Below are 14,106 nucleotides of genomic sequence, written 5' to 3' on the forward strand. Positions count from 1 at the left end.
ATAGCCTTCAGCAACACAACGTCCAGGAGGTGAGCGTGCTCTACCACTACGGGACAGTTTAGTTGGCGGAACATTTTCCAATTGTTTGTTTTAGTAGTGTGAATCGTTCCTGTTCACACCAAGGTGAAGAGGGTAAATAATTGAAGGAGTGAATCTCATGTTTATCACCTGTGGCAGGCTGGGATTCCAGTGAGGTGAAGATTTCATTGTCGTTGTCAGGTGTGATTGTAGATCCTTTAACCGAAGTCACGATAGTGCGACTCTCCAGAGTATGTTGTACCAACGTTGATTGACTGAAAAGGGTTTCTTGAATCAGATGCCTTAAAGCTGAAATGGTATCTTGAATCACATGCCTTAGAGCTGAAATGGTATCTGGAATCACATGCCTTAAAGCTGAAATGGTATCTTGAATCACATGCCTTAGAGCTGAAATGGTATCTTGAATCACATGCCTAAGAGCTGAAATGGTATCTTGAATCACATGCCTTAAAGCTGAAATGGTATCTTGAATCACATGCCTTAGAGCTGAAATGGTATCTGTAGAGCATCACTGTACTACTGTAGATATTTCCTATATCACCCCTGTGTGCACAGGAACCTCTGACATCACCACTGTGTGCACAGGAACCTCTGACATCACCACTGCCCCAGAGGAGCCTCGTATGGACAGCAGTCACCAGTCTGTTAATCAAGACTGTCAACCAAAACCTCACGTGCACACTATGATTGGTGTGGGGGTGGATGGGGAGTCGTTGGAGCACGGAGACACACCTATCATACCTATCACAGCTATTAGAGCAGTGGACTCAGGTGATGATTTTGTTCAGCTGGACTCACACCCTGTGGTGGAAAGCACTCAGATTACAGGGCGTGCTGAGTGTGAAACGCCCACTGTTAAAATACTCCCCTCAGTACAGGACCATGGAACAGAGGAGGACTCATTCTTAAACACATCGAAACACAGAGAATTCTCCCTGGAGGAGGAGAGAGAGAAAGTGGAGAAGAGAGGGATAGAGGATGTTAGAAAGAACTATGGAGAGAGGGATAAAGAGAAGGAGTTCGGTGAAGAGAAAGACGGAGAGATAAATAAAGACAAAGAGAGAGAGAAAGAGAAGAAGAGAGAGGAGCAGAGTGAGAGACAACACATGCAGACACAGGTTAGTCTGGAGGTGGTTCAGTACCATTCTGTAGCCACCAGCCCCATGACCCCACCCCAGGGGGCCGGCTCTGACGCCTTCCTCTTCCCAGCAGCCTCTAGGAGTCTGGAGGTGGTTCAGTACCACTCTGTAGCCACCAGCCCCATGACCCCACCCCAGGGGGCCGGCTCTGACGCCTTCCTCTTCCCAGCAGCCTCTAGGAGTCTGGAGGTGGTTCAGTACCACTCTGTTGCCACCAGCCCTATGACCCCACCCCAGGGGGCCGGCTCTGACGCCTTCCTCTTCCAAGCAGCCTCTAGGAGTCTGGAGGTGGTTCAGTACCACTCTGTATCCACCAGCCCTATGACCCCATCCCAGGGGGCCGGCTCTGACGCCTTCCTCTTCCCAGCAGCCTCTAGGAGTCTGGAGGTGGTTCAGTACCACTCTGTAGCCACCAGCCCCATGACCCCACCCCAGGGGGGCGATGCCTTCCTCTTCCCAGCAGCCTCTAGGAGTCTGGAGGTGGTTCAGTACCACTCTGTAGCCACCAGCCCTATGACCCCTCCCCAGGGGGCCGGCTCTGACGCCTTCCTCTTCCCAGCAGCCTCTAGGAGTCTGGAGGTGGTTCAGTACCACTCTGTAGCCACCAGCCCTATGACCCCACCCCAGGGGGCCGATGCCTTCCTCTTCCCAGCAGCCTGTATGGAGCCGGGGGTGAAGACTAAAGATGCAGAGCTGCAAGAGGGGCAGCAGCTGGAGTTCTGTTCTGTTGCCACAGCATCAATCACTTCAAACAACACCCCCACCGTCCTCGCTGCCTTCCCAGAGCTCAGCAGGAGAGAAGACGAGGAGAGGAAGGAGGAGAGGAGACGAGGAGAGGAAGGAGGAGAGGAGACGAGGAGAGGAAGGAGGAGAGAAGGGGAGGAGAGGACGGAGGAGAGGAGAGAGAAAGAGGGGAGGGACGAGAGGGAAACGACATCGGACCCTGTTGTAGTTACTCCTCGTCTGATGTTAGCCCCGGTATTGAAATGTAGCGCTCCGAAAGAGGAGGTGGCTGAAGAGACAAAGTCTCAGTCCAACATCCCTCCAGATAGCTCTGTTTACTCAGATCCTCAGACTGACGGACTCTGTCACAACTACGCTGGTGAACCAGAGGAGGTTAAAAGGAGAGGGCGACATGGGGCGACTGGGGACACTGTCGATCAAGAGATCACCATTCTGGTGACCCATCATGACCGCTTTGGAGTTGAGGAAGAAGAGGAGGAGGAGAGAAGGGAGGAGGAGAGAAGGGAGACTATGTCATTTATTCACTGCACTGAGCCTGAAGGGTCTGTGGAGGTAGACAACAGTGAAGGGGTGAAAGTCCTTCCTCCAGTGCCCCAAAACAGCCTGGACGATGGGAGGAGTGACGATAAAGCTCAACCCAAAACCACAGGGACTGTCATGAACCCCCACTCACACGGAAACAGACAGGAAGATTCTCTCCCTCCATCCGGTGAAGACATCCGAACGGAAACGAAGCAGATGACATCACCACAATCTCTGACTAAAAACAAGCACCCAGAACACATAGGAGAAGAAGCGATGCTCCGCTTTAGTGAGGAGCAAACCAACCAGACAGAACAGCGCAGCCTACTGGACAGGAGTGGGACTGCCCAAACCAACCAGACAGAACAGCGCAGCCTACTGGACAGGAGTGGAACTGCCCAAACCATCCAGACAGAACAACTCCAGCCCCCTCTAGTTAGCCCTCCAGTCCCTGGCTCCCTGGCCCGGAAGCAGCAGACACAGGGTAGTCTGGAGGTGGGTCAGTACCACTCTGTAGCCACCAGCCCATTGACCCCACCCGAGGGGGTCGGCACCGACACTTTCCTCTTCCCAGCAGTCTCTAGGAGTCTGGAGGTGGTTCAGTACCACTCTGTAGCCACCAGCCCCATGACCCCACCCCAGGGGGCCAATGCCTTCCTCTTCCCAGCAGCTTCTAGGAGTCTGGAGGTGGTTCAGTACCACTCTGTAGCCACCAGCCCCATGACCCCACCCCAGAGGGCCGATGCCTTCCTCTTCCCAGCAGCCTCTAGGAGTCTGGAGGTGGTTCAGTACCACTCTGTAGCCACCAGCCCCATGACCCCACCCCAGGGGGCCGATGCCTTCCTCTTCCCAGCAGCCTCTAGGAGTCTGGAGGTGGTTCAGTACCATTCTGTAGCCACCAACCCCATGACAACCTCCCAGGGGGCCGATGCCTTCCTCTTCCCAGCAGCCTCTAGGAGTCTGGAGGTGGTTCAGTACCACTCTGTAGCCACCAGCCCATTGACCCCACCCCAGGGGTTCAGCGCCGATGCCTTCCTCTTCCCAGCAGCCTCTAGGAGTCTGGAGGTGGTTCAGTACCATTCTGTAGCCACCAGCCCCATGACCCCCTCCCAGGGGGCCGATGCCTTCCTCTTCCCAGCAGCCTCTAGGAGTCTGGAGGTGGTTCAGTACCACTCTGTAGCCACCAGCCCCATGACCCCACCCCAGGGGTTCAGCGCAGATGCCTTCCTTTTCCCATCATCCTCTAGGAGGACGGGCGTGGAGATTAATGACACTGAGCTGCAAGTAGGCCGGCAGGTGGAGTTTCATTCTCTCTCCACGGCACCCATGTCTCCAAAAACGGCTCCCGCCACCCCCGCAGCCTTCCCAGTGCTCAGCGGGAGAGAGGGGGAGGAGAAGAAAGAGGAGAAAAGGGAAGAAGAGAAAAGGGCTAAGGAGAGAAAGGTGGAGGAGAGAAGGGAAGAGGAGGAAGAGAGAAGGGAAGAGGAGAAGGAGGAGAGAAGGGGAGAGGAGGAGGAGGAGGAGAGAAGGGAAGAGGAGAAGGAGGAGAGAAGGGAAGAGGAGGTGGAGGAAAGAGGGGAAAAGGAGAAGGAGGAGAGAAGGGAAAAGGAGGTGGAGGAGAGAAGGGAAGATGAGAAGGAGAGAAGGGAAGAGGAGGAGGAGAGAAGGGAAGAGGAGGAGGAGGAGAGAAGGGAAGATGAGAAGGAGAGAAGGGAAGAGGAACCTGATAAGCCAACAGAGGAGAGAAACAAGGAGGAAAGAACGAAGGAGACAACGGAAGAGAAAACTGAAGCCAAAGCAAAGGAGCAAGTAAAGCAGACAAAGGAAGAGAAGAGGTCGGACGAGCTGGTGCAGGAGGTGAGGTGGGACGAGAGGGGGATGACGTGGGAGGTGTATGGAGCGGTGGTAGAGGTAGCCGTCCTGGGCTCAGCCATACAGAAACACCTGGAGAAGCAGGTTGAGAAGCTCAGAAAGCATCTATCTCCTGCCTTGCCTTCCCCTCCTCCCCTAAACCCAGCCACCATGCTCCTGCCCTCCAACCCTCCTCCCCTAAACCCGGCCACCATGCCCCTGCCCTCCACCCCTCCTCCCCTAAACCCAGCCACCATGCTCCTGCCCTCCACCCCTCCTCCCCTAAACCCAGCCACCATGCCCCTGCCCACCACCCCTCCTCCAGCCTCTGGGGTTACCCAGGTGTTGTCAGGTAAGCGCTCAGCCAGGAAGAGTGGGGAGCCGGAGGGAACAAGAGGCAGGCGCCGGAGGAACCCTTTCCGTTTACTGTTGAAGAACATGCAGCAGCACAAATGTTGCTCCCGAGCTAATTCCACTGAGTGACACTGCAGGAACATCATCCATAACCCCCTTCCATGCCCCTTCCTGGACTACATTACATCATCTCCTTACCACTTCCTGGACTACATTACATCATCTCCTTACCACTTCCTGGACTACATTACATCATCTCCTTACCACTTCCTGGACTACATTACATCATCTCCTTACCACTTCCTGGACTACATTACATCATCTCCATGCCCCTTCCTGGACAACATTACATCATCTCCTTACCACTTCCTGGACTACATTACATCATCTCCTTACCACTTCCTGGACTACATTACATCATCTCCTTACCACTTCCTGGACTACATTACATCATCTCCTTACCACTTCCTGGACTACATTACATAATCTCCATACCACTTCCTGGACTACATTACATCATCTCCTTACCACTTCCTGGACAACATTACATCTTCTCCTTACCACATCCTGGACAACATTACATCATCTCCTTACCACTTCCTGGACTATATTACATCATCTCCTTACCACTTCCTGGACTACATTACATCATCTCCTTACCACTTCCTGGACTACATTACATCATCTCCATGCCCCTTCCTGGACAACATTACATCATCTCCTTACCACTTCCTGGACTACATTACATCATCTCCTTACCACTTCCTGGACAACATTACATCATCTCCTTACCACTTCCTGGACTACATTACATCATCTCCTTACCACTTCCTGGACTACATTACATCTTCTCCTTACCACATCCTGGACAACATTACATAATCTCCTTACCACTTCCTGGACTACATTACATCATCTCCTTACCACTTCCTGGACTACATTACATCATCTCCTTACCACTTCCTGGACAACATTACATCATCTCCTTACCACTTCCTGGACTACATTACATCATCTCCTTACCACTTCCTGGACTACATTACATCCTCTCCTTACCACTTCCTGGACTACATTACATAATCTCCTTACCACTTCCTGGACTACATTACATCATCTCCTTACCACTTCCTGGACTACATTACATCATCTCCTTACCACTTCCTGGACTACATTACATAATCTCCATACCCCTTCCTGGACAACATTACATCATCTCCTTACCCCTTCCTGGACTACATTACATCATCTCCATACCCCTTCCTAGACTACATAACATCTTCTCATTACCACTTCCTGGACTACATTACATCATCTCCTTACCACTTCCTGGACTACATTACATCATCTCCTTACCACTTCCTGGACTACATTACATCATCTCCTTACCACTTCCTGGACTATATTACATCATCTCCTTACCACTTCCTGGACTACATTACATTATCTCCTTACCACTTCCTGGACTACATTACATCATCTCCATACCACTTCCTGGACTACATTACATCATCTCCTTACCACTTCCTGGACAACCTTACATCATCTCCATACCCCTTCCTGGACTACATTGCATCATCTCCTTACCACTTCCTGGACTACATTACATCATCTCCTTACCACTTCCTGGACAACATTACATCATCTCCATACCCCTTCCTGGACTACATTACATCATCTCCTTACCACTTCCTGGACTACATTACATAATCTCCTTACCACTTCCTGGACAACATTACATAATCTCCATACCACTTCCTGGACTACTTTACATCATCTCCTTACCACTTCCTGGACTACATTACATCATCTCCATGCCCCTTCCTGGACTACATTACATCATCTCCATACCACTTCCTGGACTACATTACATCATCTCCATACCACTTCCTGGACTACATTACATAATCTCCATACCCCTTCCTGGACTACATTACATCATCTCCATGCCCCTTCCTGGACTACATTACATCATCTCCATATCACTTCCTGGACTACATTACATCATCTCCATACCACTTCCTGGACTACATTACATCATCTCCATACCCCTTCCTGGACTACATTACATCATCTCCATACCCCTTCCTGGACAACATTACATAATCTCCTTACCACTTCCTGGACAACCTTACATCATCTCCATACCCCTTCCTGGACTACATTACATCATCTCCTTACCCCTTCCTGGACTACATTAACCACCTTCCATACCCCATCCTGGACTACATTACATCATCTCCATACCACTTCCTGGACTACATTACATCATCTCCTTACGACTTCCTGGACTACATTAACCACCTTCCATACCCCATCCTGGACTACATTACATCATCTCCATACCACTTCCTGGACTACATTACATCATCTCCTTACGACTTCCTGGACTACATTAACCACCTTCCATACCCCATCCTGGACTACATTACATCATCTCCATACCACTTCCTGGACTACATTACATCATCTCCTTACGACTTCCTGGACTACATTAACCACCTTCCATACCCCTTCCTGGACTACATTACATCATGGCCTTACCCCTTCCTGGACTACATTACATAATCTCCATACCCCTTCCTGGACTACATTACATCATCTCCATGCCCCTTCCTGGACTACATTACATCATCTCCCTATCACTTCCTGGACTACATTACATCATCTCCATACCACTTCCTGGACTACATTACATCATCTCCATACCCCTTCCTGGACTACATTACATCATCTCCATACCCCTTCCTGGACAACATTACATAATCTCCTTACCACTTCCTGGACAACCTTACATCATCTCCATACCCCTTCCTGGACTACATTACATCATCTCCTTACCCCTTCCTGGACTACATTAACCACCTTCCATACCCCATCCTGGACTACATTACATCATCTCCATACCACTTCCTGGACTACATTACATCATCTCCTTACGACTTCCTGGACTACATTAACCACCTTCCATACCCCATCCTGGACTACATTACATCATCTCCATACCACTTCCTGGACTACATTACATCATCTCCTTACGACTTCCTGGACTACATTAACCACCTTCCATTCCCCATCCTGGACTACATTACATCATCTCCATACCACTTCCTGGACTACATTACATCATCTCCTTACGACTTCCTGGACTACATTAGCCACCTTCCATACCCCTTCCTGGACTACATTACATCATCTCCTTACCACTTCCTGGACTACATTACATCATCTCCTTACCACTTCCTGGACTACATTACATAATCTCCATACCCCTTCCTGGACTGCATTACATCATCTCCAAACCCCTTCCTGGACTACATTAACCACCTTCCATACCACTTCCTGGACAACATTACATCATCTCCTTTCCACTTCCTGGACTACATTACATTCTCTCCATACCCCTTCCTGGACTACATTACATCATCTCCTTACCACTTCCTGGACTACATTACATCATCTCCTTTCCACTTCCTGGACTACATTACATCATCTCCATACCCCTTCCTGGACTACATTACATCATCTCCTTACCACTTCCTGGACTACATTACATCATCTCCATACCCCTTCCTGGACTACATTACATCATCTCCTTACCCCTTCCTGGACTACATTACATCATCTCCATACCCCTTCTTGGACTACATTACATCATCTCCATACCCCTTCCTGGACTACATTACATCATCCCCATACCCCTTCCTGGACTACATTACATCATCCCCATACCCCTTCCTGGACTACATTACATCATCTCCATACCCCTTCCTGGACTATATTACATCATCTCCATACCCCTTCCTGGACTACATTACATCATGGCCTTACCCCTTCCTGGACTACATTACATCATGGCCTTACCCCTTCCTGGACTACATTACATCATCTCCTTACCACTTCCTGGACTACATTACATCATCTCCATACCCCTTCCTGGACTACATTACATTATCTCTATACCCCTTCCTGGACTACATTACATCATGGCCTTACCCCTTCCTCTGCTCCCTCAACCACTGGACTGCAGTAAATTGTTACAACTATCTTTACACCACCTCCCAAGCCACTGGACTGCAACGTTAATGCATCATCTCAGCCAAACTAGTTCAGCCATACCTAGACTATGTTAGCAGCCATGCAGGCTGACTTTAGCAGCCACTGACACTTTGACGTTTTGCAAATTTTGTTACTTTACAGCCTTATTCTAAAATGGATTAAATAAAACTGTTTCTCATCAATCTACACACAAAACCCCATAATGACAAAGCGAAAACAGATTTGTAGACATTTGTTTGCTAATTTGTGACTTGTTTGACGAAACTAGGTGTATTTTGCACGTTACTACTTCACAGGAGAGACGTTTTTTAAATCAAAATGTGTTTTTTGGCAGAAATGCATTCTGGAACATGTGAACTTTCATGTGCCTTAATAACTAAGTTGTATTTCATCTGTAAATACGAATAAAATTGTTACATTTTTGAGCCTAGTTGGTTCAGCCACACAAAAAGACAGCAACCTTCCTGCTAGCCATGATTGGCTGAGATAATGAATGGGCTGGACGTGAGATGAGTCCGGATTGGTCTCCCATGTAGCACGCTTCTGTTTATTTGAGCTGGTAGTGTGTAGGTAATCCTTTCTATCGCAGCGGTTTTTTATTTATTTTTAAGATATCACGTGTGAGAACTGCATAAGTATTACTCTCTCATTTCTGGAGGACCGAGTTTTAAAATCAGTGGAATTAGAGTATGATAACTAAGGGGATGGAGTAAACACCTATCTCCGGATTACATCATCAAACCAAGGGCAACCATGGAATCCATGACAGAGAGGGAGATAGTCGAGCTAGCTAGCTAAATCTTCAGATGTTACACGTTTCGAATTTTGTCAGAAAGTCATTTTCATTTCAAGTGAAAGTGTACTGTTAGCTAGCCTCTCTAACGTTAGCTGGCTGGCTCACTAGCTAACGTTACGTGTATGGTCTGTGTAGTAATATTAGCGAAATTTGGTTTGCTAGTTATAGCCTAATTTTTTATCTAGCTAACATTGAACCTTGTTGGTGATCTACCTGCAGATTCATGCAGGGTAGTAACATCATGATTTGGGATTATGGTTAATGGTTTAGCTAGCTAGCTACGTCTCTTAACAAACGACTCCAATATGCAAGTAACCCTTTCAATAGAATGTTCAAGGTGTCACTGCGATAAATGTTGATAGACGTAGCAGGTAAATTCGCTCTGGCTATCTACTCCGATTTCAGAGCACTCTCGTCTGAGTGTGCTCGAGCTCTGAAATACTGACGAATTTACGAACGCTCAACACCCGTTGAATACGGCTGGTGGTAAATGTTGGTAAATGTTGGCAAAAAAGGTGTAATTAAATTGTTGCCAGAAGCACAGTTAGTCACCAAAGCTCTGGATAACATGAAAACAGCCAGCTCTGCTAGGGGGAGTAAAATGATCAGAGTGACATTAGTCAATTGTTTTTTTTTTTTTTTTACCCCTTTTTCTCCCCAATTTTGTGGTATCCAATTGTTGTAGTAGCTACTATCTTGTCTCATCGCTACAACTCCCGTACGGGCTCGGGAGAGACGAAGGTTGAAAGTCCTCCGATACACAACCCAGCCAGCCGTACTGCTTCTTAACACAGCGCGCATCCAACCTTGGTTAGCGCGCATTGTGCCCGGCCCGCCACAGGAGTCGCTGGTGCGCGATGAGACAAGGACATCCCTACCGACCAAGCCCTCCCTAACCCGGACGACGCTAGGCCAATTGTGCATCGCCCCACGGACCTCCCGGTCGGTTACGACAGAGCCTGGGCGCGAACCCAGCACGAACCCAGGGACTCTGATGGCACAGCTGGCGCTGCAGTACAGCGCCCTTAACCACAGCGCCACCCGGGAGGCCTCAACATTAGTCAATTAGCTGCTGTTGTTGGGACAGAATTCTCGGATGCTGAATGGGTGTAGACAAAGATGTAGGTGTACCAAAATATTCAAAGGCTATTTTCTCAAAAGTGGGGTTACAAGTTTATCAACTTTCAAAGCAGAATTACTTTCCCATTGTTCATCAACTGTTGTGTTTGATATACCATTTTGTAGCTCTCTACTTTTATCCAATGTAAAAAACACAATTTCATATTTTTCTACATTAGACATCTACTTTTAGCCGGTCGGTCACATGTATTAAAAATAAAAAACAGAAATACCTTATTTACATAAGAATTCTGACCCTTTGCTATGAGACTTGAAATTGAGCTCAGGTTAATCCTGTTTCCATTGATCATCCTTGAGATGTTTCTACAGCTTGATTGGAGTCTACCTGTGGTAAATTCAATTGATTGGACATGATTTGGAAAGGCACACACCTGTCTATATAGGGTCCCACAGTTGACAGTGTATGTCAAAGCAAAAAACAATCCATGAGGTCAAAGTAATTGTCCAGAGAGCTCGGAGACAGGATTGTGGGAAGGCACATATCTAGGGAATGGTACCAAAACATTTCTGCAGCATTGAAGGTCCCCAGGAACACAATGACCTCCATCATTCTTAAAAGGAAGACACATCTTAGTGCTGGCCGCCCGGCCAAACTGAGCAATCGGGAGAGAAGGGCCTTCGTCAGGGAAGTGACCAAGAACTCCAGAGTTTCTCTGAGGATATGGGAGAACCCATATCCCACTTGGAGTTGGGCTGTCAAGACTCTCTGACCATGAGAAACAATATTCTGTGGTCTGAGGAAACCAATATTGAACTCTTTGGCCTGAATGCCACACGCCACATCTGGAGGAAACCTGGCACCATCCCTATGGTGAAGCACGGTGGTGGCAGCATCATGCTGTGTGGATGTTTTTCAACGGCAGGGACTGGGAGACTAGTCAGGATCGAGGGAAAGATGAACGGAGATAAGTACAGAGAGATCCTTGATGAAAACCTGCTCCAGAGTGCTCAGGACCTCAGACTGGGGGCGAAGGTTCACCTTCCAACAGAACAACGACCCTAAGCACACAGCCAAGACAACGCAGGAGTGGTCCAGCCAGAGCCCGGACTTGAACCAGATTAGAACATCTCTGGAGAGACCTGAAAATGGCTGTCTAGCAATGCTCCCTATTCAACTTGACAGAGCTTGAGAGGATTTGCAGAGAAGAATGGGAGGAATTATTCAAATACAAGTGTGCCAAGCTTGTAGCCTCATACCCAAGAAGACTCAAGGCTTTAATCGCTAAAAAGGTAAACCTGTTTTTGCTTTGTCATAATGGGTTATTGTGTGTAGATTGATGAGGGGGAAAAAACTATTCAATCCATTTTAGAATATGGCTGTAGCGTAACAAAATGTTGAAAAAGTCAAGGGGTCTGAATAGTTTCCGATTGTACCTTTTGTTTCTTAGAGCTTGGTGGTTGTCCTATGGTTATTATGTGTACAACCATGCCAGAACATTCTGGAACTGTGCAGGATTGTTGCTTGGCTTTGGAACATTCTGGACCGGTGCAGGGTTGACGCTTGGCTTTGGAACATTCTGGACCGGTGCAGGATTGATGCTTGGCTTTGGAACATTCTGGAACGGTGCAGGATTGACGCTTGGCTTTGGAACATTCTGGAACGGTGCAGGATTGTTGCTTGGCTTTGGAACATTCTGGAACGGTGCAGGATTGTTGCTTGGCTTTGGAACATTCTGGAACGGTGCAGGATTGTTGCTCGGCTTTGGAACATTCTGGAACGGTGCAGGATTGATGCTTGGCTTTGGAACATTCTGGACCGGTGCAGGATTGATGCTTGGCTTTGGAACATTCTCAGCACTTTTAAAAACTTGACCAAAAAAACATAATTTTCTTGGTTAGTTCATTACTTTAACAGAACATTTCTTGTTCTTGGAACGTTCTCCAACTGGTTTGACAGTTGGGGAATTTTCTCGAATAGTTCAGAGAACGTTAATAAGAAACAACGTTTTTCTGTGGGAATTTCAGTACTTCGGCATAACGTTTTCTACAGGTTTTCCTTATGGTTCTATTAAAAGTAATGTTCTCAAATTGCTCCGAGAATGTTGTGATTACACTAGATAAAAACACAAGAAAATTGTGTAACATTCTGAGAATGTTCTATGGATGTTTAAAAAAAAAGAACATACATTCCGTTCTCAAAACTTTATAGGGGAAACTTCACATCATATTAATCGTCTCCAGCATCACTCCAACATCAACAATGGTGTGTTTCTATGTTTTGTAGTAAAACAGAGGAAGAGAAGTGTTTACAATGACATCATCGGTGTACATCGTGTGATTTGATCAATTGTGAGTAGGCAATTTCCATACTAATTGACTACTATTTGCCTACTAATTGCCTACTAATTGACTACTTCTTGCCTACTAATTGACTACTACTTGCCGACTAATGGTCTACTAATTGGTTGATGATGTCATTAGAAACGCTTATCTTCCTCTATCTTTTTTACTACAAAACATAGAAAAGCGCCATTTTGGGGCGGCTCTGACGATGATGAATATGAAGTAGAATTTTTTTTCAACTTTTTTTTTTTTTCCACAAAACTCCTCATAAAGACCACAAGAGAACTTATTTAAAAAAAACCATTCAGTTCTGAGCATCATAAAAACTGTCTATGTGTCTTGATGATGATGCTTTTTTCCTGTGATATTGGGATTGTTTGAATCGACTAAAGTGAACAACTTTGCAAAGGTTTTGCAAAAAAAACAACTTTTTTTTTAAATCGTGGCCATCCTGGAGGCGCGGTGGACTAATTCTATGGATAGAGAACCGAAGACTACCAATGCCGTGTCACAATAAAATAATAAATGTACTTACTTACCTAATGAAATTAATTTCCATGTGTCCTCATTTGTGCTTGCCGTTCAAAATATACTTAAGTTGTCACACCCTGACCTTAGAGAGACTTTTTATTTCTCTATTTGGTTAGGTCGGGGTGTGATTTGGGTGGGCGTTCTAGTTTTTCTGTTTCTTTGTTTGGCCCGGGTATGGTTCCCAATCAGAGGCAGCTGTCTATCGTTGTCTCTGATTGGGAATCATACTTAGGCAGCCTTTTTCCCCACCTGTGTTTGTGTGCGCCACGGTCGAGTCACGGTCGGTTTCTGTTTACCAGTTTTTGTGTGAAGGTTTTACTTCTATTAAAGATGTGGAACTACACGCACGCTGCTCCTTGGCTCATTTATGACAGGGAGTTTGAAGACAGCGATCGTGACATAAGAATCAAAAGTAAAAAATAAAAGTATAAACCATTTCAAATTCCTTATATTAAGCTTTTATATATATTATATTATATTATATATATATTATATTATTATTTTTGATGGATAGTCAGTGGCACACTCCAACACTCAGACATAATTTACAAACAAAGGATTTGTGTTTAGTGAGTCTGCCAGATCAGAGTCAGTAGGGATGACCAGGGATGTTCTCTGTTTCGTGAGTCTGTCAGATCAGAGGCATTATAG

At 46.8% G+C, this 14,106-nt stretch overlaps 1 protein-coding gene across 1 annotated transcript; it reads left to right on the forward strand.

The window, feature by feature from the left end:
• The first annotated feature begins 509 nt into the window (after positions 1-509).
• On the forward strand, positions 510-13,472 carry LOC149978366 (uncharacterized). Its single transcript, XM_090198910.1, has one exon. The coding sequence runs from the start codon at positions 531-533 to the stop codon at positions 4,776-4,778; it is 4,248 nt and encodes a 1,415-aa protein (XP_090055036.1). The 5' UTR covers positions 510-530; the 3' UTR covers positions 4,779-13,472.
• Positions 13,473-14,106: the final 634 nt, after the last annotated feature.

This window comes from Oncorhynchus mykiss, chromosome 14, assembly GCF_057628025.1.
Source record: "Oncorhynchus mykiss isolate SJ-2025 chromosome 14, ASM5762802v1, whole genome shotgun sequence".
Classification (NCBI taxonomy): domain Eukaryota; kingdom Metazoa; phylum Chordata; class Actinopteri; order Salmoniformes; family Salmonidae; genus Oncorhynchus; species Oncorhynchus mykiss.

Excerpts from the sequence above, each read along its gene's own strand:
- LOC149978366 (XM_090198910.1), top strand. The coding sequence starts at position 531 with ATGGTATCTGTAGAGCATCACTGTACTACTGTAGATATTTCCTATATC.